This window comes from Lepidochelys olivacea (genome assembly GCF_965140295.1).
Source record: "Lepidochelys olivacea isolate rLepOli2 genome assembly, chromosome: 4".
In the NCBI taxonomy this organism is placed as follows: Eukaryota; Metazoa; Chordata; order Testudines; family Cheloniidae; genus Lepidochelys; species Lepidochelys olivacea.
In genome coordinates this window covers 45,441,011-45,467,035 of record NC_140414.1, presented here as the reverse complement: position 1 = coordinate 45,467,035, position 26,025 = coordinate 45,441,011, and the positions used below count along the sequence as shown (strand labels likewise).

Below are 26,025 nucleotides of genomic sequence, written 5' to 3'. Positions count from 1 at the left end.
ACTGAAGCACGGAGAGGAACCAATTTACCCAAGACCACAAAGTCAGTCAGAGATGGGAGAAAACACAATTCTCCTTATTCTGAGTCTAGTGTACGCTAACCCATACTGTTCCCTAAGATCTTGCAAGACTTAAGTCAAACCCAAGAGTTGAGTGACACTTACTGTCCAATACAAATCTTCAATAAGATCTGTACAAGAATCGTTTTCTATTAGATGGAGAAAAAATGAACACATCCACTTTGAGAGGAATTGAAAACAGATGTACTACCAATATCACTGTTTTCAGCCTATGACAAATCTATCTATGCCCTAACATTTGTTCCCCAAGTTATGTGAAAAAGTCATTTTTACTGATGCGCAGTGGTCTCTTCCTTCCTCTTTTCACACACTCTAAGAGCACCATTCGCTCCCCTTCCAAATGGTTCAGATTGGCAATTGCAGCAGCAAGCCATGCTCAGAAGCACTTCCTTTGCAAATGACTGCAAATCAGCATAGGTACTCCTCTCTAATGAGTGTAATCCCACTTAGTTTCATACTGCAATCAGAGCACTGCTTTCCAATTTCTTCTGCCACTACTCGTTAGGTTTAGGGATACTCAATTCTCATGTTCAGTACAGACAGCAGCTCGGTTTTACCAAAGAAAACTACCCTCCTGAATTCCTCTCTCCTACTTGATTTATTACACATACCCTAACCTCAATCAACAGCAGAGTTTGATAACAATTTATTTGAAAGTCACGGAGTAAGAAAGGACTTCTTTACAGCTTTAATCAATGAGGTAAAGGTCAAATAAGTTTTCCTTTAAGGGAAATGGGGAGTCCCTGAAAAGGCTGATTTATGAGAATCTAAAAGGCATCCTATGATATAGCAGCAGAGGATCACCACTTTTGCAGTGGGCTAAACATAGTCTGGATATTTCAGAAATTCTAGAACATCTATTAGTTTGTTTACTGCTAGCAGCTTGCCCAGGAACAGTGACTAAGGGATGTATTTAAAATACACTCCTCAGCCTTAACTGTGCATCAGGAAGGATAAACATCTTACCAGGCAACTGTGATACTAAGGGAAATTTGTAGCTGGAGGAAAGTGCAGCATCACTAGAGACAAACGGATTCTGTTTGGGAGTGCTGAATCAAGATCCCCAGGCACAGTCAGCTACAATGAAGGATTAAATAATGGTGGGGGAACCCCCATCTTCCAAACCCCTTGTTTGCAGGTACAAGTTCGTTCCAAGGACAGATCCTTCAAAAGGAAGATGGTGTAAAACCAACAATAGTAAAAATTTGGTTTAGTGATGTCTGTTTCATCAGATGTACAGGGAAGCTCTGCTCCCTGGAAGTTCAAGTCACTTCTTGCTCACATTTGATAGCAATGTGACTTCTTCCCAGAGAAGGAACAGTACTAAATCCATCTCCCTCATGCATGACTTCTCCTTGAAGACAGAAGTAGTTAGTAGACAGGAGATGTAATGTCACATTGCTCAGATCGAACAGTCTGCAAGAATAAACGTACAGCATGGAGCAGGAGACAAAAACCTAAAATCCTCATATGGACCCTAGAGGACAAGGAGGAAAAGAGATATATCAGCTTTGTTAAGAACGTGACAAGTACAAAAAGTGTCTGGCTTCTAAGGAAGAGTTCAGTGAGACTGCTGATGTCTAAAAGAAAATACAGTGGCAAATCTAAGAAATATCAACCCAGTGCTGTCTTATTTATAGGGTACCCAAAGAGGAATCTCCTTCTTTAGAGATTTTTAAGGTCAGGCTTGACAAAGCCCTGGCTAGGATGATTTAGTTGGGGATTGGTCCTGCTTTGAGCAGGGGGTTGGACTTGATGACCTCCCGAGGTCCCTTCAAACCCTGATATTCTATGAAGAGTTGTAAGTGCTTCGCTTGCAATCTAAATATCTCCACATTGACAAGCTGCTAGCTTTTCACTCCAAGATCTCCAATTTCCCACTGCTCTGACAGTCATTTCTGTACAATCAACAGTCAAGTCTGAAGCCAGTACAGGATATTTTTAAGAAATAGATGGTATGAATAATTTGCAGAACCCACAGCAATCAACAGCATGGTACATGAAGGAAATAACCACTCCTCACCTGACTAGTTCAGCTGACGTATGAGCTTGTTGATTCCCTCGCCTCGGTACCCAGGTTCACCTATCTCCTTGAGGAGACCTACTTTGTTACGTGCAGCATGGCGAGCAACAGAGAGATGAAATGGCCATAAGAAGTTAGTGATTTCTGTGAAATGCTGCCCAGCTGAATAAATTTCATGAATAAGATCTTCCAGGCAAATTACATTAAACTTTCCTAGGGGAGGAAGGGCATACATAAATAAATAAAATAAATAAGGAGATGCACAACTATAAAATCCTTCTGCACCTCACCAGACAACCCTCACATTTCCATCTTCTTTCTATGAGTCGCAGTCTCCCCATATATCACAAACCATTTAAGTTACAGACCCCACGTAAGTTCCCTGTAAGCTGCACAACAACCTATTTAGCACCGCGCAGGAGCTCAATGAACCTGCCACGGCTGGGGACCAGCTGGGGGAGGGGCACCCCTCCCCGGGCCCCCAACCTACCGCAGCTGGGGCGGCCCGAACCTGCTGGGGCTGAGGAAGGGGCACCTACCTTGCAGCCCCAGAGCTGCTGCGGGGAGAGAGAGTACTGAGGGGAGTCTTCTCTCCCTGCCGTAGCCCCAGAGCACTCTCCTGCACCCCAAACCCCTCATCCCTTGCCCCACCCCAGAGCCCGCACCCCCAGCCAGAGCCCTCACACCCAACCCTCTTCCCCAGCCCTGAGCCCCCTCCCACACTCTAAACCCCTCGGCCCCACCTCACCACATGAATTTTGTTACGTACACCAATATGAAGGTCATGTGTCACACATCACCTCCATATTGGTGCACATAACAAAATTCATTCTAAACATGGGTGGGAAAAATTAGAGGGAACACTCGTCCCCCCTTCCCTCAGTTCACTGCCTTAAGGTCTTCTTCCTCACCTAGATGCTCCTCTATCAGAGTGTTGTCTATCAAAGGGACCCTCTTCTTGTTGATCTTTGCTTGACCTCGTTTCAGAATGAGCTCTCGTACAGATTTCAGATTGGGATGTCTGTACAAAATCAAAAACCTGGTTGTTACTGCGGGAGGTATTAACAGTGCAGCACAGAGTTAACCAAGGGGATCTCCTACCTCACTGTCACGTCACAGAATAAAGAGTGCTAGTATTTGAAGCACATTTTTAGATATCAAGACACCAAGTTGTGAACTGAATTGAAAGAGCTAACTAACCAAGAGGAAAATAACTACATAAAAAAGCCACAATGAATATTTAGTTTACCACTGTATTATAAAAATCAGAGGAGTACTCACCCCCATGCTACATAGGGCTCCACAGTGCGCAGCATCTTCAGTGAGGCTGGAGTCAGTTTAATGAATGTGCCACTGAAAATCTTCCTCAACCGCAGCATCTGTATCCCTCTCTGCACCCTTTGACTCACTCCTTTAATCCTGAATTACAGATACCACAGTGGTAAGTGTACTTCTCCCACCCAGGCATCACCCCATGATCACTTGTAGGATGCTACATCTTGATAACCCCCGCCTTTTCCTTTTCACTGCAGCAAGTGTAGATCAGGAAATGAGCCTGGGCAAGTACAAAGGAAACCAGCAAAAGGATGGAGATGGTACAAAAGAAGAAGTTCCTTACTCTGCAATCCGCACAACAAAGGCCAGCTTGTGTCCCTGAGGTAGCACCATTTGGCCAGGCTTCTGTTCCATGCGCTTCAGCCGGACCTCATCTCTGAGTTTGCGTCGTGAATCTCGAACAAACGTCTCAATACGTTTGAATTGTATCTGCTTCCCCTTCTGGTGCTAAATACAGAAAGATGAGAGATGATCATCTCTCTCAGAAGGTGTATATGAAAGGTACATGTGGTCAGAGGAAGAAAATGAGATTTAGGGCCTGATGTCAAAAAATTCTGAAGCGCATGAGGTCAAACTCAAGAAACAATCTTGCGGTGCTGTGTGGCACAGTACAGACCTCAGTCATTAGCTTCAACTCACGAGCCACTAGCTCATGAACCTGAACCTTTTACCTGAGCAAATTAGGAAAACGTATGTGGAGAAGTGCAGAACATATACCTGAACAGAGTGAGAAACTAAATGGAGCCCTCCCTGTGCAGCCCAAAGCAAGGCTCCACAGCTAAATATACTGCAAGACAAAGCCATAGGTCAGCAATAATCTAGATACCCCAATTTAAGCCACATATGAGTGCAATGACTAAATCTAGGCAAAATGTTTCAGCCAAAAACTTTTTTCCATTGAAAAATATATATTTGGATTGACCAAAACATTTCACAAATTTGTGCTGATTTTGGCAAGTTATTTCAGTCAAAAGAAAAAACAGACACATACTGGAAATGTCCAAAATGCTTGGTTTTGATTTTGGGGGATAGACTACACACCAAAAATGGAGATAGAAGATGTGGTGGTCCCCGATGACCTTGAGCCCTGTGGTCAGGACACTCATATGAAGTGTGGCAGACCTAGGTTCAAATCCCTGCTACGGAGCATGCCCCCCTCACAAGTGAGTGCTCTAATCCAGGGGTTTTCAAACTGCGGGTCGTGACCCAGTACTGGGTCACAGAATGGAAGGCATTGAAACACAGCAGCTCTTCAGTCAGCACCGCCAACGGGGCCATTAAAAGTCCCACTGGCGGTGCTGACCGGCTAAGGCAGGCTAGTTCCTACCTGTTCTGACACGGTGCTGCATCCCAGAAGCAGCCAGAGCAGGTCTGGCTCCTAGGCGGAGTGGACATGGGGATGTGCATGCTGCCCCTTCCCCGAGCACTGGCTCCACACTCCCATTGGCGCTGGGGAGGGGTGGTGCCTGCAGGTGAGAGCCACGCAGAGCTGCTTGCACACCTCTGCCTAGGAGCCGGACCTGCTGCTGGCCGCTTCCGGGGCGCAGCGCAGTCCACGGTGCCAAGACAGGCAGGAAGCCTGCCTTAATACCCCTGCTGCACTGCTGACCAGGAGCCACTCAAGGTAAGCCCACGCCCCAACCCTCTGCCCCAGCCCTGAGCTCCTTTGGGTTGCGGGCATCAACAATTTTCTCCAACTGGGTCACAAGAAAAAAAGTTTGAAAACCACTGCTCTAATCAATCAAACATTCTCTGTCCCAATGAATAATTATTTCATACAAAGTAACAACAACTTCAACAGGAGAGACTGAGGGCTTGGCTACATTTACATTTTATAGCGCTCTAACTTGCTGGCTCAGGGGTGTGAAAAATCACCCCCCTGAGTGCAGCAAGTCAGAGTGCTTTAAAGCGCTAGTCTAAACAGGCTCCAAGCGCTGGGAGCTGTGCTCCCAGTGCTCTGAGCCAATCCCCTTGTGGAGGTGGATCTCCCAGTGCCCACGAGCGACCACACTCCCACTTCAAAGCACTGCCACAGGAGCGCTCCCACGACAGCGCTTTGAAGTTTCCAGTGTAGCCATGCCCTGAGATAGCCACTCTACAAAACCCACTAGATGAAGATTATGCCACTCACCTCGAAGGTGAGAGATCTGAATCAGGCAGATTGAGGTACTGATCCTGAATTTCCCACATCCTGGACAAGTGCTCTAACTACTGGACATGGGGATGGGGAAGAGAAAGATAGCATCACTTCCTCCTCTATTTTTTCTTGAAAAATGATTGCTTGGGCATTAAACTCCAGGAGAGGGGTCATGATTGTGAATCCTGACCAGAGATAGGCTCTTAAATCTCGGTCAAAGGGAGGTGCATAAGTCCCTTTGAGGGGTGGGGCTTCTGTGCAACCTGTGAGCTCTCTACAGACTACAACTAACTAGTCCATAAACCACAATGTGGAACCAAACATATTTGCTGCAACACTTCTTTATCCAGGGTAGACAGGTTTGGGTTGGCAAGTCAGCTTGTTACTACAATTAGGTAAACCACAAATAAAATCCCCAGACCACGAACACATATAGCAATTACAACAGCCATCCCCAACTGCCTTACAGCAATCCCACAGCCTGTGCGTTAGAAACTGTGCCTCTTCCCACATCTAACACCCCCCCCCCACACACACACACACTCTCTCTCTACTGAACTACACAAACGCACAGAGCCCTTTCCCTAGGCAAGATCCCACAAAAGCCTCGCCTGGGGGCCCGCCCGCAGAATGTGCTTTCGCAGCCTCCGCCTTAGGGACAAGCTGCCGAGACACGAGAAAAGGAGCCGCTGCTCTCGCCGGCCTGTCGCGGGGAGAGCGCAGGGTGCCCGCAGACGCAGGGCCCGTACCTTCCTCTTGTCCAACAGCGCCTGCTTTGCCTGGGTGGCCTTGAGGGCCTGATACGCCTTCCTCTTCTTCAGCAAGTTCTCCGGCACCAGGGGGATCTTCCTTTTGGGTCTAACGCAAGAGGACACGGCAAGCGACACTCGTCACGCATCAGCCCCGGCCCGGGCAGGAGAGTCCGGCTACCGGCGCTTCTTCCCGGCCCCCGCCCCGCTGCGCCGGGCCTGGCCCGCGAGCTCGGCCCGCGCTCAGCGCCGGGCAGATCCGGGACCGCCCGCCCCGCTCCCGCCCGCGGGAACCCACCACGCCGCGCGCACGTGCGTCCCCTCCCGCCGCCCCAACGGCGAACGGACCCCCTCCCCCCACCGGCCGCTTCTCGGTAGCGCCCCGGGGCCTCCCGATCCCAGGGGCCGCCCTCCCCGCAGATGGAAACGAATCCTCCCCGCCAGCCCCAGCTCGGAAATTAACCACTCACTCCGGCTCCGCCATATTTCCTTCTCCGCCTGAGTCTGGAGTGACGCCACCAGTGCGCATGCGGCTACTTTGCCAACGAGCCCCGCGCCGCACACGCAGAGGAGCTGCCATCACTGCGCATGCGTCCGGGTACCACCGCCAGCAGCCTCTCTATCCCTAGACGCTGTCTCTATGGTTGGGCTCGGACTTCCACCTCTGTGCTCGCGGGCTTGGGAGCGGAGTGGTGACGAAGAAGGGGGAGGGCGCGTTCCACCGTCCGCCTCGTGCTGGGGCTCCACGTACTGCTGGAGCGGCGCTGGGCCCCGGCTGAGGCTGCATTGGGAGGCCTGGCAGCGCGGGAGGGTTGCTGGGTCAGAGCCGCTGTCAACACCGTAGGGCGGGCCCGGAGGGCGTCTGTCTGCCTGCGCTGCAGAAATACAGCCCCACGCCTCGGTTCCCCAAATCACCAGATTAGCTTAAAAATCGAGATGGGGGGGGGGGGTGGTGGTGGTGGTGGTGGCGGCGGCTCTCTAGCTGCCTTCTGTTATTTAACCTGGTGGGCTTATATCTTCCGCCTTTGCACTCACTAGAATGGGTAACACACTGTTTTTTGTAACATGAACACTAAAATGCTCATGTACTCACATGACTCCCGCAGCCGGGGCTTCAAAAACAACACAAGCTAGCATGGGGGTTGAGATTAAAAAAAATGGTGAGAGTAGGTAATCTCCTGTTGGGGGAGAAAGTGCAGTCTGAGGAGGCTAAAATACTGCTCTTAACATGCCTGGAAACCTAGAGGACCAGTCATTCCAGGCATCAACCCATGCTTCAGCTGCTACTCTTTCCCTCCTGCTCAGGATGGATACAAGTGGTCAGGAGGAAAAAGTTCTGTGAGATTTGCAAGGCAATTGTAATAGTGCAAGCAATTCAAAAGGATGTCAGCCTCTTCAAAGATCATGCAATTGGCTTAAAAATCATGAAATTTTAACAACATAATAAATTATTTTTATTTGCCTTCTGTTTTGGAGACTTTAAGATTCACTTGGGTCACATTTTCAAGCTTTTCTTCACAACAACGAGGGCTAGAAACTTAATTTTAAAAAATGAAAGCTGAGATTACCTGATCACATGCTTCCAGGAGCTGGGATTTTAAGAACACCTGACCAAATGTTGTGAGAAGGAATATGGGAAGCAATTGGGGAGTGAATTTTGGGAACCACACAGCCATAGTAGCTGAAGTACCTTCAATGCCTGTGTCAGCCATGGGACACCCAGCATGCTACCAGCCAAGGTTTGGTACTCCTGCATGCTGGTGACTCCACAAAAGAGTGATGTTTATGCCTGGAATAATGTAACAATTATGTTAACAATAAGTTCTTCAGGGCAGACTCTATGTGTTTGTTTGTATAGCACCAAGCAGCATGGGGCTCTCTTATTGGAGTTGTTAGGTGGTACTGCTATTAAAAAAATGTTGAGTTTCTTGCCCTTTTTACTTCTAAATCCCACCATCTGTCCAAAAATTCAACTTCCCCTTGGCCTCTCTGTAACTCATCACTTATTATCCCACTAGGGAATGTATTTACTTTACAAACCATGGAAAAAATAAAAAAGTATCTCTCTGCATCATATAATCAAAGAGACAAGGTGGGTGATAATATATCTTATTGGACCAACTTTTATTAGTGTCTCTTTCACCAACAGAAGTTAGTCCAATAAAATATATTATCTCACCCACCTTGTCTCTAACATCCTGGGACTGACATGGCTAAAATAACACTGCATATCATTATAATCAAAGTCCTTTGGGGCACCCTATCTCATTGCAGTATAATAGACACCAAGAACTTGAAATCTAATAATTTTCAAGCACAAGTTGAAAGTTAATATCATTATAGGTATTACACTTACAATGCTAGTTTTTGTGCTATTGCAGCTATAATACCCAAACAAAATCACTTTTCTTTTTCTGTAAAGAGGCAGCCATATTTACAAATGCTTCTTGCTAATTTATGAATATTGCTGTTATCTTTTCACAAAAAGTACCACAGATAATCGTACAGACAATACAACAAGCATTATAAGTTCATAGATTCCAAGACCAGAATGGACCATTGTGATCATCTAGTCCAGTGGTTTTCAACCTGTGGTCCGCAGACCGCTGGGGGTGTGCAGGCTATGTCAAAAGGATCAGCGAAAGGTTGTGTTACCATAAAACAGTGGTTTTCAATGTGTGGTCCATGGATCTCTGGGGATCCGAAGACCATGTCTAAGATTTCCAAAGGCGTCCACACCTCCATTCAAAATTTTTAGGGGTCTGCAAATGAAAAAAGGTTGAAAACTACTGAGAGTCTAACTTCCTGTGAAACTCATGCCATAGAACTTCCCCAAAATTATTCCTACAGCACGTATTTTAGAAAAAACATCCAATCTTTATATAAAAATTGCAGTGATGGAGAATCCACCACAACCCTTGGTAAGTTGTTCCAATGATTAATTACCCTCACTGTTAAAAATGTACACTTTATTTCCAGTCTGAATTTGTCTAGCTTCAAAGTCCAGCCATTTTATCGTGTTATATCTTCCTCTGCTAGATAGTAGAGCTCATTATGAAATATTTGTTCCCCATGTAGGTACTTATAGACTGTCATCAAGTCTCCCCTTAAACTTCAACAGCCTATAGTGTTAACCTCTTGCCATGAACTAATTGCTCATTTATTCAGCATTCATTCAGCTGACTTCATCTTTTCACTTAGCTGAACACAGGATTAGAACAGAATGAGGAATTATTTTTTGCACCTTTCTTTTCCTGACAAGTACAGACCTGTTAGATGAACATTGGTTTCCATCCCAGAATTTTAATCACATTAAGTATCTCACTCTGCTGGGTGTAAATTAAAATGTACTTCTATTCTTAAATTTTCCTTACAGTCCCTCTCTTACTATATCAAGGTAACATTTGGAGCTCCAAGTCGGTAGATTCTTTAACCTCATTCTGTGAGGTTCAACATGTTCCATTCATGGGCCACTAACTTTCTAAAAGGAAATAATTAATTCTGTTTCAGAGTATAGCACTAGAGACTTTAGGGATATCATTTTACAGACAGTGAACAGGAAAACTTGACTTCCTGAAGCACTTCTGAATATTTTCTTTAGCTTCTGCTAATTGACATCAAGGAACTTCTAACTGTAACAGATGCCCTTTTAAATATTTTAGCATTTTTAATGGCTAATGATAATTAACCTGGGAAAAACTGAAGGAAAAATGAAGCCTAAAGGACACCACAGTGTGAAACAATGTTTCCTAAATGAGTAAATGATTTACTTCTGAATAAAGGCTCAGTAACTGTAACCCTGAATTCAATGGAACTACTTACTTGATTAAGAGCTGCTAGCTTAGGCCCAAGATGTGTGCAGAGTACAAAGCAGCAACATTTTATTTAATGGGGCTACTCACAGAGGATGATGCCACTCAGCGTAAGACGTAGGAGAATCTGACTCACTGCTGGCAGTGGTTGTAAGAGCAGGATGCTGATTCTAATATATTCCTACTAGGAATGTCTGAATTTATCACTTTTTGTGTTGTGTATTTGGTCAGCTTATTATTCCTGTGATAGATTTGTCTCTTAAACTTGGACCAATAAACGTGAATGTACTGTATTATAAATGGAAAATGCAAAGAGAATGTAAGACTGGAGATATGGTCCATTCAGCTCTCTCTCAGGCTTAGAGGAACACTTTCGGGGTTACAAGGAAGATGCTATGATGCAAGTAGTACTGTCTGCAATGAATAAATATGATTTGCTTTTTCTAGCACGTTATAATGTGTAAATCATTTTGAATCACATCCTGCAACCCTCAGCCATTTAACTAGTCCTAATCATGCAAGTAGTCCCATTGCTTTCCATCAGGCTATCGGTGTGAGTGAGATGCAGCCCTTTAGATGCCCCCCCCCCCCCTTTACAAGTGCTTTATAACATCATTTGTAACATATTTTAAAATAATGTATACTTGGCTCTACAATAAGTAGGAATGGGTGAAAAGGTTTGGAGAGTTAGTGTAAATAGGTCACCATGCTTGCTCAGCTTGACAACTCTGTTCAGGCCTGTGTGACCTTTCCTATCCACATCTGCTAATTGGTCTTCTAGCCTCTCCTGACACATGACATGGCTGTTGATGACATGCCCAAACACGTCCCTCCAACTTAATACTTTTGCCTTTTAGTAATTACTTGTGATTTAAGGTCGTTCCATTTATTCTCAGTCCATGTGATAGTGTTCATAACCGGTGGTTTGAGCATTGGCCTGCTAAACCCAGGGTTTTAAGCTCAATCCTTGAGGGGGCCATTTGGGATCTGGGGCAAAAATTGGGGATTGGTCCTGCTTTGAGCAGGGGGTTGGACTAGATGACCTCCTGAGGTCCCTTCCAACCCTGATAGTCTATGATTACCTAAGATAATTTACATTTATTTTGAGATCAGGATTTAGGGATGTCTATCAAATGCTGTACCAAAATCCAAATCTGTTACATTTACCACTTTTCTGTCAACGGCTAATTTATGGCGACTGAAGCTTCGTGTCCTTAAATCAAGTACCATTGTGCTGATCCCCAGCATTACAGGGATATTTCACAGTGTTTCCTCACCATTGTGGAGGGTCAGGAAACTGATGCTAGCACCAGTACTTGTGTTGTGGCTGAAATATGCATACCTTGGTGGGAGGGCGGGGATGCCCTGGACAATTTCCAGGATCCCAATGTTCAGCTTTAGTATCATGGGTAATGCAGCAGCACATGATACTGTATGTGACTGTCCTTGTTGTGGCCAGTGCTTTGCTGGCATTGCAGTAACCACTGTGATTTAAGAGGGAGCCATGTATATATGATTGAAAACAAGATCATAAGCCACCGCTCTACATCTACCGCAACTGTTTCTTGAGTAATGTGCATGCAACTTCTGCATATACAGACTTGCCTCATGTACCATTCCATTTTTTCCCTTTTCCACTTAAAAGAAAAGTTTGATATCTTTTCTGAATGTCATTTCCTTTTACTTCTAATTATGAGCCAAATTCTTTTTATTTGGGCTGTGTCGAAAGCCACTGTTTTCACTGTTATTTTCAACCCATATTTTAACCAATCATCTTTTTTTCTGCAGTGTAATCTCAATTTCCTCATAAATCCCACCCCTTAATCCTAAACTAAGTCTAGTTTCCATTTTTTATGCTTATTAAGCTGAAATTAGGGTGACAGAAGCTTGTCTCTTAATAGTTTTGGTCTATTGCATTTCATTAGGGTTTAAGAAACTATATGTAGCAATGCAATATATAGCAAAAGCACACAGATTTTTTATTATTTATAATTTTTATTTTTCCAAATTAATATAAATATACCACACACATACCAAAATGGCAGATTCATCATAATACACAAAATAAATAAAGAAGGTTAGGATAAAGGGAAGGGAGAGGAAGCAACAGATCTATCTTCAAGGTCTGGTTTATCATAGACCTCTAAAATGGCAGCTCAAATTGCTTTGAATTTTTCAGGCATTCCCTTTCTCCAGAATGCAAGTCGTTTGTTAGCTGTGAGGTCAGCCATATTACTCAGCCAGGCATCAATATTTGATGGGGACTGACTTTTCCATCTTTGCAGGATTAATTTTTTAGCGACCAAAGCTACACATTAGAACCACGCAGCCTTGTTACCAGGTAATCTCCAGGTATCAGGAATATATCCAAGGATGGAATTTAAGAGGGAAGGCTCCAATTTTGTATCCAATATCAAATTAGTCCTTTGACCCAGCTCATACCAGAAAATCTTGATACCAGGGTACTCCCAAAACATATGAGCTAATGTAGCACCAAAGGAGTTACATTTCCAACAGTGGTCAGCATTTATGAGGCCTATTTACCATTAGCCTATGTGCGGATCAGTATATTCAAAAAAGTGTCTTTTGGTAAATAAGCCGCAGCCCCAGGTCTATAGCTGCTTTTTTAACATTAGACTCAATTGTATTCCATTGGGTTGGAGATAGTTGTGTATCCAAAACTCTATTCCAAGAAACTCTCAAATTACCAATCTTTGGCCAAGTTTTTTGGGACAGAAAAGCATAAAAGGATACCACTGGCTGAGAAATTCCAGGAAGTTTTCTCCAAAATAATAAAAGTTCTGGAGGTTCTTGAGCTCCCAATGCACCCAATCCAAATATATTTTTAGGAGATACTTGCATGCCCCAGAGCAGGGCGAACAAAATTGTTGCTGAAGATCTACAAATGGTTTAAATATATTGTCGGTTAGCTGCAAATATAGTCATAATTCCTCTGTCTGTCCAATCCCTCCACATCAAGGTTTCGTCACTGATTTTAAGGATAGTATTGCTCCATAGGACTGCCTCTGCATGGAAGTCAAATTTCACCACATTTGCCTCGCAGCCACTATTGTGGGAGCTCTGGAGCCATCAAATCTATAATAATTTGACCCTACAATGCCTGAAAGGATGAGAGGGTATATTCTCAATCATTCTGGACCCAGAGTCAGGTCTGTGTGGTCATATCTAACATCCACAAAGGGAGATATGATAATTTTCCAAGTTGGGAAAACAAAAACATCTCAGAGATCGGGGGAGCTATGATTTGCTCACAGCCAGTCTCAGTTTCTGATCGGGACCCCAAAGGAACATTCTGAAAATATTATTGAATGGATGAGATTCTCAGATGGTGTAAAGTAGCATGTTTGCTTCTGAATAAAGACAATTTATGACAACTGAGAATGTGAGCCAATGATTTCCCACATTTTGTTATCGCTTCTTCCAAAGCAGAGACTATCTGTGCTGTCTATGTTTTAACTCTGTGATTGTATCATTGTGGTCATTAAGCATATTTAGAGTCCCTCTATTTAAAAAAATCTGAAGGTATGTTTTGAGACACTCACATTACAGTCTGGCCACCACATGATTTTGTCATGTTACCACAGCAATTTTCACAAATACCCACTATAACAATAGAAATTTAGGGCCAAATCCTAGTTCTGTTGAAGTCAATGAGAGTTTTGCCAATGATTTTAGTGGATCTAGAATTTATGTATAAATCACTAAAATACGGTTAAAAATAATTAAGAACAATTAGCTACATACATGTCTTGTGGGCATCTGCCAGCCAGGATAGCCTCATTGATTGTATTGTCCTAATTGTTTCAGATGGTTGTATATTCTGCATTATACAGGAGACATTAGACAGCACATTATGAAAACATAATTTAAGATTAAGCAGATGTTACACTGATGGAAGGCATTATTAATCAGAATATGACATATACAGGCCAAAATTTTGCTTCAAAGCAAAAAAAAACAACCAAAAAAAACAGATTTACTGGCAGGAGTACAAATATACACAGTTATATAAAAGATCTTGGTTCATGGATTGGATTAAAGCACCAGTAACTACAGTCACAGGATTCATTTCTTTGGACAACACAGTTTTCTAGTATAACTATATGCAACTGAAGTATTGATGAAGCAGAAAAAATACACCTAGTTAAACCATAGAATCCATTGCTGTTTGTGTTATGTCCAGCAGGCCTTTTATTAGTTATTATTAATTCTTATAATTTGGTTAGTATTTTAAATATTCCACCTACCTGACCTACTCTTTAAATTCATGACTGTCTGCCCTGTAGTCTTCTGCTCAGCTTAACTGAAAAAAAGGGCACCCACTCCGTTTGTTATTTAATTATTGATTCATTTGCTATGGATGAATTTGTAAATTCTAAAACACTCTCATTTGCTTGGAACGAAATACCATAGTTGTATCTTGTGTTGTGTCTTCCTCTCCCCCAATATCTTGCTCCCTCAAGAAAACCTGGACTCCAGTTCATTTTCCTTATCTGATTTCAAATTAAAATCTTGTCTTCGGTGATGAAGTGATACTTCTTTGAATAACTTGTGTTGGGTTTTTGAAGAATCAAGTTGGCTTGAGCAAATATGGGACTGATTTATAAGTAATATGACTGCATGTTCACACTGTGTGCTTTTAACATCTAACACAAAATAATTGACTACAACATTTAGTAGACACAGTGTAAAGGGCTGGGATATGTCAGAACCACGTGGAGTGAGCCAAAAATTAGTGACGAGGGGTAGAAATCATTCATAACCATTTCTTCAAGCCTTTCTTAACTCAGATGTTCCCTTTTTGAACTATATTAAACATTAATGCCAATATTTTAAGCGTGGGTGCCTGGAGCTTCTTCCACCCCTTTCCCTCAAGATGCTGAGCTCCCTCAATTCCCATTGTTTTTATCTGGAACTAAGGACCCGTAGTATTTCTCAGGATTGGGCCCAATATTTCTATAAGGGACACTAAGTAACCCCGTCTATAACTACCTACACTTTGCTTTTCCTAAAAATTTGTCATGTCTTCCTTTTTCCCCTGCTCACATTACAGTAAAACTGCTTAAAGATTTTCTTTTCTTGCCAGAATGCACACTGAAGTTAAAGTTGGCTGACTTGATCATGCTACAGCTGCAGTGTTATGCAAGCATGAGACTGTAAATTCCACACCACTTTAATAAATGTGGCTTTTTATCTGTCACTCAGTTGAAAGTATAAGAATGACTGTATTTCACTCAGAAAATAGGAAAATTCATCAGGAGTTCTACTTCAAAATCAACTGACTGTTCTATTCAAAGCAACTAAAGCTCAATTAACAACTTTGTTGTAGCATTTCCCCCCCCCCCCCCATCGCACTCAGAATACTAGTTCCGAAGTAACTGGATGACTCACAGAACTGGGACTGGCTATGGAGCCTTTTCCGCCTAGGCCACCCGTTTGAATCCAGTGCACTTCAGCAGTGGTCAAAAATCATGAATAAGTTGAGAGACCCATTTGCAGAGTTTCAACTAGTGCACCACTTTGCATGTGAACCTATGTTAACGAGGACAAACCAATTATTTGCGGAGGCAGTGCAACTACAGAGCCATTTGGGAGATGGCACCTTTGGTAGTACGACCAGCTCCAGTTGAAGTGCAGCACTCATGCTGGCTGGCAGCGGGGAGAGGATTGGGTGAAACAAGTGAGGGTGCTTCTGAGCATTGTTCCCACTAACGCTATTGCCTTGTGCCCACCACAGAGACAGTAGCAGCACTGGAGAGAACAGCAAAGTCAAGGTAAGCAGAGAAAGTGGCAAAGGGCACAGAGGTCTCTGAATTTATTAATTCTATTCTATTCTGTATATTGTATGGCCCTCATCACTGACTACTCCCTGAGATCACTCTCTGCAAGGCTGAAGGTTGTCAGAGAGAGAATTAGAGCTGAGGGAGACAGACATTTTGTTGGGTAGGCGGAGAACCAGAGGGCAAATCTCCTATGAATCTTTTTTTTTCTAAAAAATCTATTTGAACCCATGCTTATGTATGTGACTTTAGAGGTCTCAGCTCAGTTCCTGGCGGAGTGCGACGCCATCACAAAAACCAACAGCACACTAATTGGCATCCTTGTTGGCATTCGCACTAGAGAGGCCATCTGAGCATGGAGGCTGAACTACACCACCACAGTGCTGCCTCCAGGTTAGGATGGGGACACATCAGTCTGTTGCTGTATGCAAACTTGTGATTCATTGGCTTGTGCTTTACTATGCTATTATCTATACTGGATAAAAGGAACTTCACTTTCTTTAATGTGGCGTCTTTCACATGGGCAATAAATTTACTTAAGGAAAACAACTGTAAATTAAAATAAGAAACAAAAAAGAAAACACATCAGTTCCACAGGGATATACTTCAAGAGCAAAGATAACATGGGACACTAGGTCCTTTAAAATTATTTGTGAACTGATAAGAAGAGAAATGTATTGCAAGTGCTATTAAAATGTCATCTCTTTCTGTGGTAACTCCAGTGTTGAAGCGGGAAAGTATTTAAAAAATGATACAGGAATCCAACTGATGTTAAAACATGAAAGCGTTTAAATGATGTTCTCTCTAGTGGGAAATGCAGAAGGACAGCGGGATGCTAAAGATTGCACAGAAAAACAGAAAGGTCATCAGCATACATTGCCAGGCATAAAAAAGACTAGGGGAAATGAGTTCCCTGAATAAGTGGCAGGTTTGTATTATTTCAAACTAATGTTATCCAGTTGGGCCTCATCAACAAAGGGAAATGGGTAATAAGGGCATGCTGTTTTTTGGCATATGAGTCAGGATACTTAGGAACTTCTAATACACCCATTACTATACTATCTTGGCACCAAATCCAGTATGAAGATTTGCAATAGGTTTGAACGTAAAAACAAATGTGGCCTTTCCCTATTTTATTCTGGAACCCATTACTCCACAGGCTTCTCCTACTCTGTCTGATCAGACATAAGCTGCTTATCTTCACTTTCATCAAGTCCCTTCACGGCCTATCCCCATCCTATTTATCATCTCTCATTTAATGTTGAGATGTTGACTCTTGCTCTCAATCAGCCCATGATTCCAGCTCCATCATCCATTTTTAAAATGTTCAAACAAGCACTTTCATGCCTTCATAAATATCCACAAAGCCACCTCATTTTCCTCCTTCAAGAGCCTCCTTAAAATGCACCTTTTTCATGGTGCCTACAAAATTTTTTGGACAAGAACTAGGCTACTGGTGTGCTGGGACCACTCTCTATTGTCTCACTGTTTCCTTTAAACCCTCCCCTCCCCCCCGACATCGGTCATCTCTTGTCTTATACCTAGACTGTAAGCTCCTTGGGGCAGGGACCATCTTTTTATTCTGTGTTTGTACAGAGCCTGGTCCATGATTAAGACTTGTAGGTTCTATAATAATAATAGATAGTAACTAAATTTAAGTGAACATCTGTTAGACGTGTGATTCATAAAAAATCAGGAGACATTTCAGACTTAATTGGAATGATACAGGGAGAATTCACATGAAATTTCTAGGAGCTCATTGAATTCCCCTCCTTTTTGCTAATTATGTTTATGCAATTTTTTCTAGAGCTGTTATTTTCTTGCAACCTCAAAACAGACAGTACAATGAAAGAGAAGACAGACATTCAGCTCAGGCACTGACATTGCTTTGAATATAGCAGTCAAGAAGAAATAAGTCTTAAACTTGTCAAGACTGACCCAGTGCTTCCTAACTGTCAAACACAGAAAGCCCACATCATAGTTATTTTCAATAAAGTACAGAATCTCCTTAGTTAAGGGCCTTCTTAGTTACAACTAATAGTTGCTATAGAGGTGAGCAGAGTTATGCGATAAGATGAAATAATTGGTAGAGTTGTTGGTTAGAAAGTTTGCAGAGGAAAGCTTTAAAATAAAGGAAAAGTCTTTGGTCTGATTTTGTTCTGCAGTGAAAACCCGTAAATATATCTTGCTTTTTTTTTTGTTTTCCTTTCAAACGATTATCTTTTACTCTAAAAAAAAGTATTGAGTGCCCTCAACTCAGTGGGAATTAAGGATTCAGCATGCATTTCAATAACACTGATAATAACAACTTAGGTTGGTGCCCTCTCCTAGGCCCATGGAATAGGCAGCATTGAAAGCAGGACACATTTAGAGAAGCAACACACTGAAAGGTGTATGGCATTAAAGGTTGGGGCAGTGTACCATAACAAATATGTATTTTTCAAGGAGAGAGAAGAATGACCCAAAGGGGGTTTACCCATGTTTGTAATTGGCGGGGTAAACAACAACTGCATGGAACATCCTCAGTCCTGTACGGGAAGGAGAGGAGCAAGAAAGACAATGAGAAACTGAAATTTCCATGTTAAAATCAAGAAGAGGTCTTCAACCTCATTCCTAGTACAAGATTCCATATTCAAGTTTTGAGCACACTACTTGGCATAAAGAAAATTTTTTACAGCTAAAAATAATCATTCCAAAGTATTGCCATGAAAACTATATCTACCCAATATTAGTCCTTCATCCTATCACAATTCAAACTTCCTCCTTCTCAGATATGCCACCCCAGTGATATGAAAGTGAAAAGAAAATGTAGAGGTTTGAAAAGAAGAGCTTGGTGTAAGCTCGAAAGTTTGTCTCTTTTGCCAACAGAAGGTGGTCCAAAATAAGGTAGTACCTCAGCCACCTTGTCTCTCTAAAAGAAACATAGGCAGGAGAAAATTGGAGTGGAAGAAAAAATGATACCTACTGGTAAGTGCTTCATGCTGTAAAGTGTGGGATAGTGGAAGGACTATAACATCCACAGAAGGGATAGTAGTCCTGCTTTTACCACATTCTGTGAAGTGGAAAAACAGTAACAACAGTAATGACAGCAATTTAGGGCATGGCTGGGCCTCACTCTGCTGAACCCTAAAAAGGTGAATCCTTCAGGCCAGGGTTCTGTACTTCTCTTCTAGCCCATGACATCCATGAACCAGTTTTCAATATCTTTGTTCTTTTAAACATGCAAGAAACAGACAATTAGTGGATGACGTGATTGGTTGTTACAATTAGGTGATCGGATACTATGGTGATTTGGGGGGAGAGGAGTATTAAACCCTAAAATAGACAGATTTACTAATGGGGTGAACTTGAGATTAGTTACTTTCCCACCCACTTTTCCAACAATGTCCTTAACTTTTTTTCCATTAACAAGAATGATCTTATGCGTAAGATAGGTAAGAGAGGTCTCTTGCACTGATGGGAGAGATATAGACCAACTTAATACAGTGCAATAAGAGAATTTGTTATTTGTAGTGCCTTTCACATTATATCCACAAATGTTTTACAAACTGAATTTAATACAGTTAGAGCAGTGGTTTTCAACTTGTGGTCTGCGGACCACTGGGGATGCACAGACCATAGATGACCCATGCCTGCTGACAGTGGGGGGCACAATCCCAGAACAGCTCAAGTCACACCATGCCCCATGCCCTCGCAGCCATCCCCTTCTTGGAAAGCAGATCCCCTCCATGCAGCTCCCAGCTGTTCCTCTGCTCCTGCCTCTGCCTGCCTGGTGCAGCTCGCGGACTCAACTGCTCCGCAGGGAGGTGGGTCCGGCTACAACATGTGACCGAGCAATCGGGGGGGGGGGGGGGCTGTGACCCTGCATGCCTCCCCCCATGCATTGCCTCTGCCACAGACTATGTTTAAAGGGTCCGCAAAAGGTTGCCGTTACTATAGAACAGTGGTTTTCAACCTGTGGTCCCCAAACCTCTGGGGGTCCTCAGACTATGTCTAAGATTTCCTAAGGGGTCTGCACCTCCATTTGAAATATTTTAGGGGTCTGCACATGAAAAAAGGTTGAAAACCACTGAGTTAGAGAATTAAAGAACAATTAATAGCAAAAGGGAGAAAAAGAGGATGAAGAAATATGAGACTGGGAGAAAAAGCGTGTTTTCAATTGATCTGTGAAATGAGATGGAGGGTAAATGAGTGAGGAGATACAGGAAGATTTAAGAGTCTTAGAAAAACAGTTATAGTTAATAGCATTTTTATGCTGTTGAAAGGAATTACAAAGGGAAAGAAAAAGGGGTTCTGATCCAGTAATAAGACGACATAACAGAACAGCAAGTTCTGTTCTCTGCTCTTAGAAAGGGAGAAAAGGCTGAAAATGATTTCATAGATTATAAAACCAGAAGGGATGATTGAGATAATCTAGTCTGACTTCCTGTGTAACACAGGCATTAGGACTTTCTGAATTAATTCCTGTTTGAACTAGATCATATCTTTAAAAAAAATCCACTTCATTTAAAAATTGCCAGTAATTTACAACTTTTGGTAAATTATTCCAATAATTAATTACTCTCACTGTTAAAAATTTACACCTTATTTCTAGTCTGAATTTGCCTAGCTTCAACTTTCAGCCATTGGATCTTGTTTTATCTTTTTCTGCTAGACTGAAGACCCATCTATTATCAAATTACCCTATGTGGGTACTTATAAAATGTGATCAAGCCACCCCTTAACCTACCCTTTTCTAAACTAAACAGATTGAGCTAATTGAGTCTTTCACTGTAATCCTATAATCATTGTCATGGCTCTTCTCTGTCCAATTTATCAACATCCTTCTTGAATTGTGGACACCAGAACTGCACACAGCATTCCAGTAGAAGTTCTACCAGTGCCAAATATAGACGTAATATAACCTTTCTACTCCTGCTCAATAGTCCCCTGTTCATGCATCCAAAGAAATTAGCCCTTCTGTCTCCAGCATCGCACTGGGTACTCATGTTCAACTTATTATTTACATTGACCCTCCCCAAGTTCTTTTCAGAGTCACAGGAAAGAACCTCCATCCTTTAAGTATGACCTACATTCTTTATTCCTAGATATGACTTTATATTTGGCCATATTTAAACATATATTGTGTAACCTTTCTGCCCGTCAGAATTGGCAGCAACAAGGGCTGGGTTCAGTATCTAGGGGTTCCATTCCAATAACACAATGCAAAACCACTGAGTTATATACCTATATATATATATATACCATCCCCACTGGGCGCCTCTAGGAGGCAATACTTCCCCTCTCCCAAGCACATAGTCTGAGTGTAGCAAAAAGCCTTTTAATAACAGAGAGAAACAATGTGGCATTATGTTGGGGAAACACCACCAACAGGATTCATAACACAACCCATGAGCAAAAACCCACCCCAAGCAAATTGGGCCGTGTCCTTTCCCTTTGGTTCTTGAGTCCAGCAACCCAAAAGTCACCCAAAGTCCCAAAAGTCCAACAACCCAAAAGTTGTCCCTGGTCAGTGCAATCCCAGGGTTCAAAAGTTTTATCTGCAGAGTTTTACATCCCAACCTGGCTGGAGATGGGCGGAGTAAGGGGCACCTTACAGGATCCAAAGCCAATTGCCACGCTGCTCTGCTCGCCATCCCATGAGCCGCTCCAGCTGTCCCACAAACTGTTCCGCAATATATCTTCAAGCCCCCCCAGTATTTAACATAACACTCAGTAGTTTTAGCTCTTTTGTGATTTGAGCTTGTAGTAGGGGAGCTTCAGTGCTGGTGCACCATTGGCCCAAAGCAAATTCAGCTCAGCAGCCTGTAACTAGACTCCTAATAGAATCAAAATTAGCTCTGCTATTTCACAGTGGAGAGAGGAGGCAGTGCAATTGGCATATAGGGCCCTCACCAAAGGCCCATACCACCAGGTATTAATACCTATCCCCAGCCTCTCTCTCAATTCACTGAGTTTTGGAACCCATGTCCCTTGCCTAGCAAGTGCTACTTAGTTGATGGTGAGTCCCTCCATCATAACAAAAGGCCAAGTACAGTTCCACTGTCCTTGATTCACATAATCAGGGTAATAACAATTTATTCTTCCTGCCCCAATAACAGAGAAACTGGGGATCCCACAGCAGCCAAAGTGACCATTTGGGCAGCTATGGGCTCATGCTAGGCGGGGTGGGTGTGCCTATGCGAATGAGATCAGCCCCTGAAGTTCTTTTCCACAACTTGCCACAACTCACCACCAGATGTCAGGGTGGGGCTCATCCTGACTCTGCTTACAATTGTTTGCTTGACTGCAAGTTATTAAGCTATTGAAATTGCTCTTTGTTAGTAACTTGTCCTCTTAATTATTTACCACTTTCCCAATCTTTGTCTGATCTACAAATTTTATCATTGAAGATATTATCATTTTTCCAGGTCATTCATAAACATATAGGTCCAAGAAACGATCATTGCAGTGACCCCCTTAGAAACACCCATTTGATGATGAGTCAGTATCCACAAAAAGAAAGAAGATTCCGGTGGCACCTTAAAGACTAACAGATTTATTTGGGGATAAGCTTTAATATTTTTATTAAATGTTAGTCCGTCTCCACATGATAGTTGTTTTTGTGAAATGGAGATTTGGACCACCAAGTCTACTTCTTGATTAAATCACTGGAATGTGTTTGTTGATAGAGCAGTTCATAGGCCTCCTTCCAAATAATATAAACTTTCTTCGTAAAAGATCTGAAAATGGGTACAATTTGAGATCACAAGGTATTTGCCCCATTAGAATGTTCCCAAGATTAGATCAGAGCTTGACAAAATAAATCTCTGGCTCCTTTCCACAGGGAATTAGCGATAGCCAAATTTCATGTTAGGAGCTTGGTTCATTGACTGAAATGAGAGACTTTTAGTCAGCACTTGGTACTTTTACTGTTAATGACATCACAAAATGGCAAAAGAGACTTCATATCATTTTAAATATTTCTCTTAAATGTGAGTTTCATGCTCAGAGAGAAAGGAAGGATGACCTTGTGGACAATGTACAATAAGGAGACCTGGGTTATACCAACAATACAGAAACAAGACATTCCCCAACTAATTGTGCGTTTTTCTTTACAAACCTTCCCCTCTCTTCTCTTGTTCCTGCCCCATTATTTGTTACCTTTAGTCATTGTATCTTCTCCAAAATTCAGGCTCTGATCCTGCAATCAGATCCACATCATTGGACCCTTTTGTCCAATAGAATCACTGTTGATTTCATCACAGGAATGAGGCCTTGGAATGTAAGAGTTTAGAGAAAGAAGGGGAGAAAGTAAAGACCATCCCTCTTTTTTATGTTTGTGAAGCTGCTCTTACTATCTTTTTTGGCACCTAGTACCTTTTGAATGTTATGTGCCATATTTTCAAACTGCAAGTCAAACATCAGCCTAAATACCTCTTCTTAGAGTCGCTGTGATGCTTCATAATTAATATTCATAAATACTTTGGTTTATAATTAAGTTTGGATGCAATTATATAACTATGCGAGTGCAATGTATTTTATTATTAAATATCCACCCAAATTTTAGGATTTATAATGGAAATATTGACAGCATTTAACTTTGACAACATGTGAATGGCAATGTTAGTAAGTACAAAGAAAGGAAAGGAAGGTAAAATGCCTTCATTCTATTCTATATAGGTTCTTATATTACCCTCATCACTATAGTATCTGACAATGGGATTAACAAAGGTACTTAATAACCTAAACCCCAGATTTAGATGCCTAAATCTGAAGTTTAGGTGCCTAAATCCCAGTTTTAGGCCACAGAATTCTGTAGGTGCCTAAACTCACTTGGGTCCTAAATATTTAGGGTAAAAGTTCCCTCAGCACCTAAGTTTTTGTTTCTGGGCATGCACACTTGCTTCACTTTAAATGTCTGGATGTCTCCCTCCCTCCTATGGTCCAGTGATCCTCAAACCAGGGGAAGATGGGCATTCACCTGCCTATGATTTCAGATGTTGTTCGACTGAAATATTTCATCTTTTGAAAATTTGTAGACTCAATCACAAGTGAACAAACCCCCCTGAGAAAAAACAGACAAACAAACAAACCACCGAAACTCCTCAATCAACTTGCACACCCTTTTGGCAGGAGAGCAACATAAACTGAATAGATTGTGTAATCTGTTTAAAAGTTTTAAGGTGAACTGCAATTTTGTCTTAAGAACATAAGAATGGCCATACTGGGTCAGACCAAAGGTCCATCCAGCCGAGTATCCTGTCTGCTGAGAGTGGCCAATGCCAGGTGTCCCAGAGGGAGTGAACCTAACAGGTAATGATCTAGTGATCTCTCTTCTGCCATCCATCTCCACCCTCTGACAAACAGAGACTAGGCACACCATTCCTTACCCATCCTGGCTAATAGCCATTAATGGACTTAACCTCCATGAATTTATCCAGTTCTCTTTTAAACCCTGTTATAGTCCTAGCCTTCACAACCTCCTCAGGCAAGGAGTTCCACAGATTGACTGTGTGCTGAGTGAAGAAGAACTTCCTTTTATTTGTTTTAAACTTGCTACCCATTAATTTCATTTGGTGGCCCCTAGTTCTTATATTATGGGAACAAGTAAATAACTTTTCCTTATTCACTTTCTCCACACCACTCATGATTTTATATACCTCTATCATATCCCCCCTTATTCTCCTCTTTTCCAAGATGAAAAGTCCTAGCCTCTTTAATCTCTCCTCAGATGGGACCCGTTCCAAACCCCTAATCATTTTAGTTGCCCTTTTCTGAACCTTTTCTAATGCCAGTATATCTTTTTTGAGATGAGGGGACCACATCTGTATGCAGTATTCAAGATGTGGGCGTACCATGGATCTATATAAGGGCAATAAGATATTCTCCGTCTTATTCTCTATCCCCTTTTTAATGATTCCTAACATCCCGTTCGCTTTTTTCACTGCCGCTGCACACTGCGTGGACATCTTCAGAGAACTATCTACGATGACTCCAAGATCTTTCTCCTGCTTAGTTGTAGCTAAATTAGCCCCCATCATACTGTATGTATAATTGGGGTTATTTTTTCAAATGTGCATTACTTTACATTTATCCACATTAAATTTCATTTGCCATTTTTTTGCCCAATCACTTAATTTTGTGAGATCTTTTTAGAATCATAGAATATCAGGGTTGGAAGGGACCTCAGGAGGTCATCTAGTCCAACCCCCTGCTCAAAGCAGGACCAATCCCCAACTAAATCATCCCAGCCAGGGCTTTGTCAAGCCTGACCTTAAAAACTTCAAAGGAAGGAGATTCCACCACCTCCCTAGGTAACGCATTCCAGTGCTTCACCACCCTCCTAGTGAAAACGTTTTTCCTTATATCCAACCTAAACCTCCCCCACTGCAACTTGAGACCATTACTCCTCATTCTGTCATCTGCTACTACTGAGAACAGTCTAGATCCATCCTCTTTGGAACCCCCTTTCAGGTAGTTGAAAGCAGCTATCAAATCCCCCCTCATTCTTCTCTTCCACAGACTAAACAATCCCAGTTCCCTCAGCCTCTCCTCATAAGTCATGTGTTCCAGTCCCCTAATCATTTTTGTTGCCCTCCGCTGGATGTTTTCCAATTTTTTCACATCCTTCTTGTAGTGTGGGCCCCAAAACTGGACACAGATGAGGCCTTGCCAATGTCGAATAGAGGGGAACGATCACGTCCCTCCATCTGCTGGCAATGCCCCTACATATACATCCCAAAATGCCATTAGCCTTCTTGGCAACAAGGGCACACTGTTGACTCCTATCCAGCTTCTCGTCCACTGTAACCCCTAGGTCCTTTTCTGCAGAACTGCTGCCTAGCCATTCGGTCTCTAGTCTGTAGCGGTGCATGGGATTCTTCCATCCTAAGTGCAGCACTCTGCACTTGTCCTTGTTGAACCTCATCAGATTTCTTTTGGCCCAATCCTCTAATCTGTCTAGGTCCCTCTGTATCCTATCCCTACCCTCCAGCGTATCTATCTCTCCTCCCAGTTTAGTGTCATCTGCAAACTTGCTGAGGGTGCAATCCACGCCATCCTCCAGATCATTAATGAAGATATTGAACAAAACCGGCCCCAGGACTGA

The 26,025-nt window shown here is 42.6% G+C and overlaps 2 protein-coding genes across 5 annotated transcripts in view; both read right to left on the bottom strand.

Annotated features, from left to right (window-relative positions):
* Positions 1-707: 707 nt before the first annotated feature.
* RPL7L1 (ribosomal protein L7 like 1) lies at positions 708-6,929 on the bottom strand. 3 transcript variants are annotated; one of them, XM_084627048.1, is made up of 7 exons: positions 6,793-6,929; positions 6,323-6,431; positions 3,720-3,883; positions 3,383-3,520; positions 3,013-3,122; positions 2,102-2,314; positions 708-1,555 (listed from the first exon to the last, which is right to left on the bottom strand). In XM_084627048.1, the coding sequence occupies exons 1-6, from the start codon at positions 6,900-6,902 to the stop codon at positions 2,106-2,108; spliced, it is 840 nt and encodes a 279-aa protein (XP_084483174.1). In that variant the 5' UTR covers positions 6,903-6,929; the 3' UTR covers positions 708-1,555; positions 2,102-2,105. The 3 variants fall into 3 exon arrangements, with proteins under 3 accessions (XP_084483174.1, XP_084483175.1, XP_084483176.1); XM_084627049.1 differs by having other exon boundaries at positions 2,102-2,182; XM_084627050.1 differs by having other exon boundaries at positions 2,102-2,179.
* A 959-nt stretch (positions 6,930-7,888) lies between these two features.
* LOC311519776 (uncharacterized protein) overlaps positions 7,889-26,025 on the bottom strand; it is a 166,682-nt gene continuing 148,545 nt past the window's right edge. The window contains exons 5-6 of one of the 2 annotated variants that reach the window (XM_084626680.1): positions 13,900-13,975; positions 7,889-8,111 (exon numbers count right to left, since the gene is read on the bottom strand). In XM_084626680.1, coding sequence (XP_084482806.1) covers positions 8,050-8,111; positions 13,900-13,975 — 138 coding nt within the window. In that variant the 3' untranslated portion in view covers positions 7,889-8,049. Of the gene's footprint in view, positions 8,112-13,895; positions 13,976-26,025 lie in introns of those variants that run through there. The other variant, XR_014711367.1, reaches the window with a different exon arrangement.

Bases quoted from the DNA above. Each gene is read 5' to 3' on its own strand.
- RPL7L1 (XM_084627048.1), bottom strand. From the start codon at position 6,902: ATGGCAGCTCCTCTGCGTGTGCGGCGCGGGGCTCGTTGGCAAAGTAGC. The intron at 6,432-6,792 runs GTGAGTGGTTAA...CTCTTGCGTTAG, and splicing joins GGAAATATGGCGGAGCCGGA to ACCCAAAAGGAAGATCCCCC. The intron at 3,521-3,719 runs GTAAGGAACTTC...TCTGTAATTCAG, and splicing joins TTTGTTGTGCGGATTGCAGA to GATTAAAGGAGTGAGTCAAA.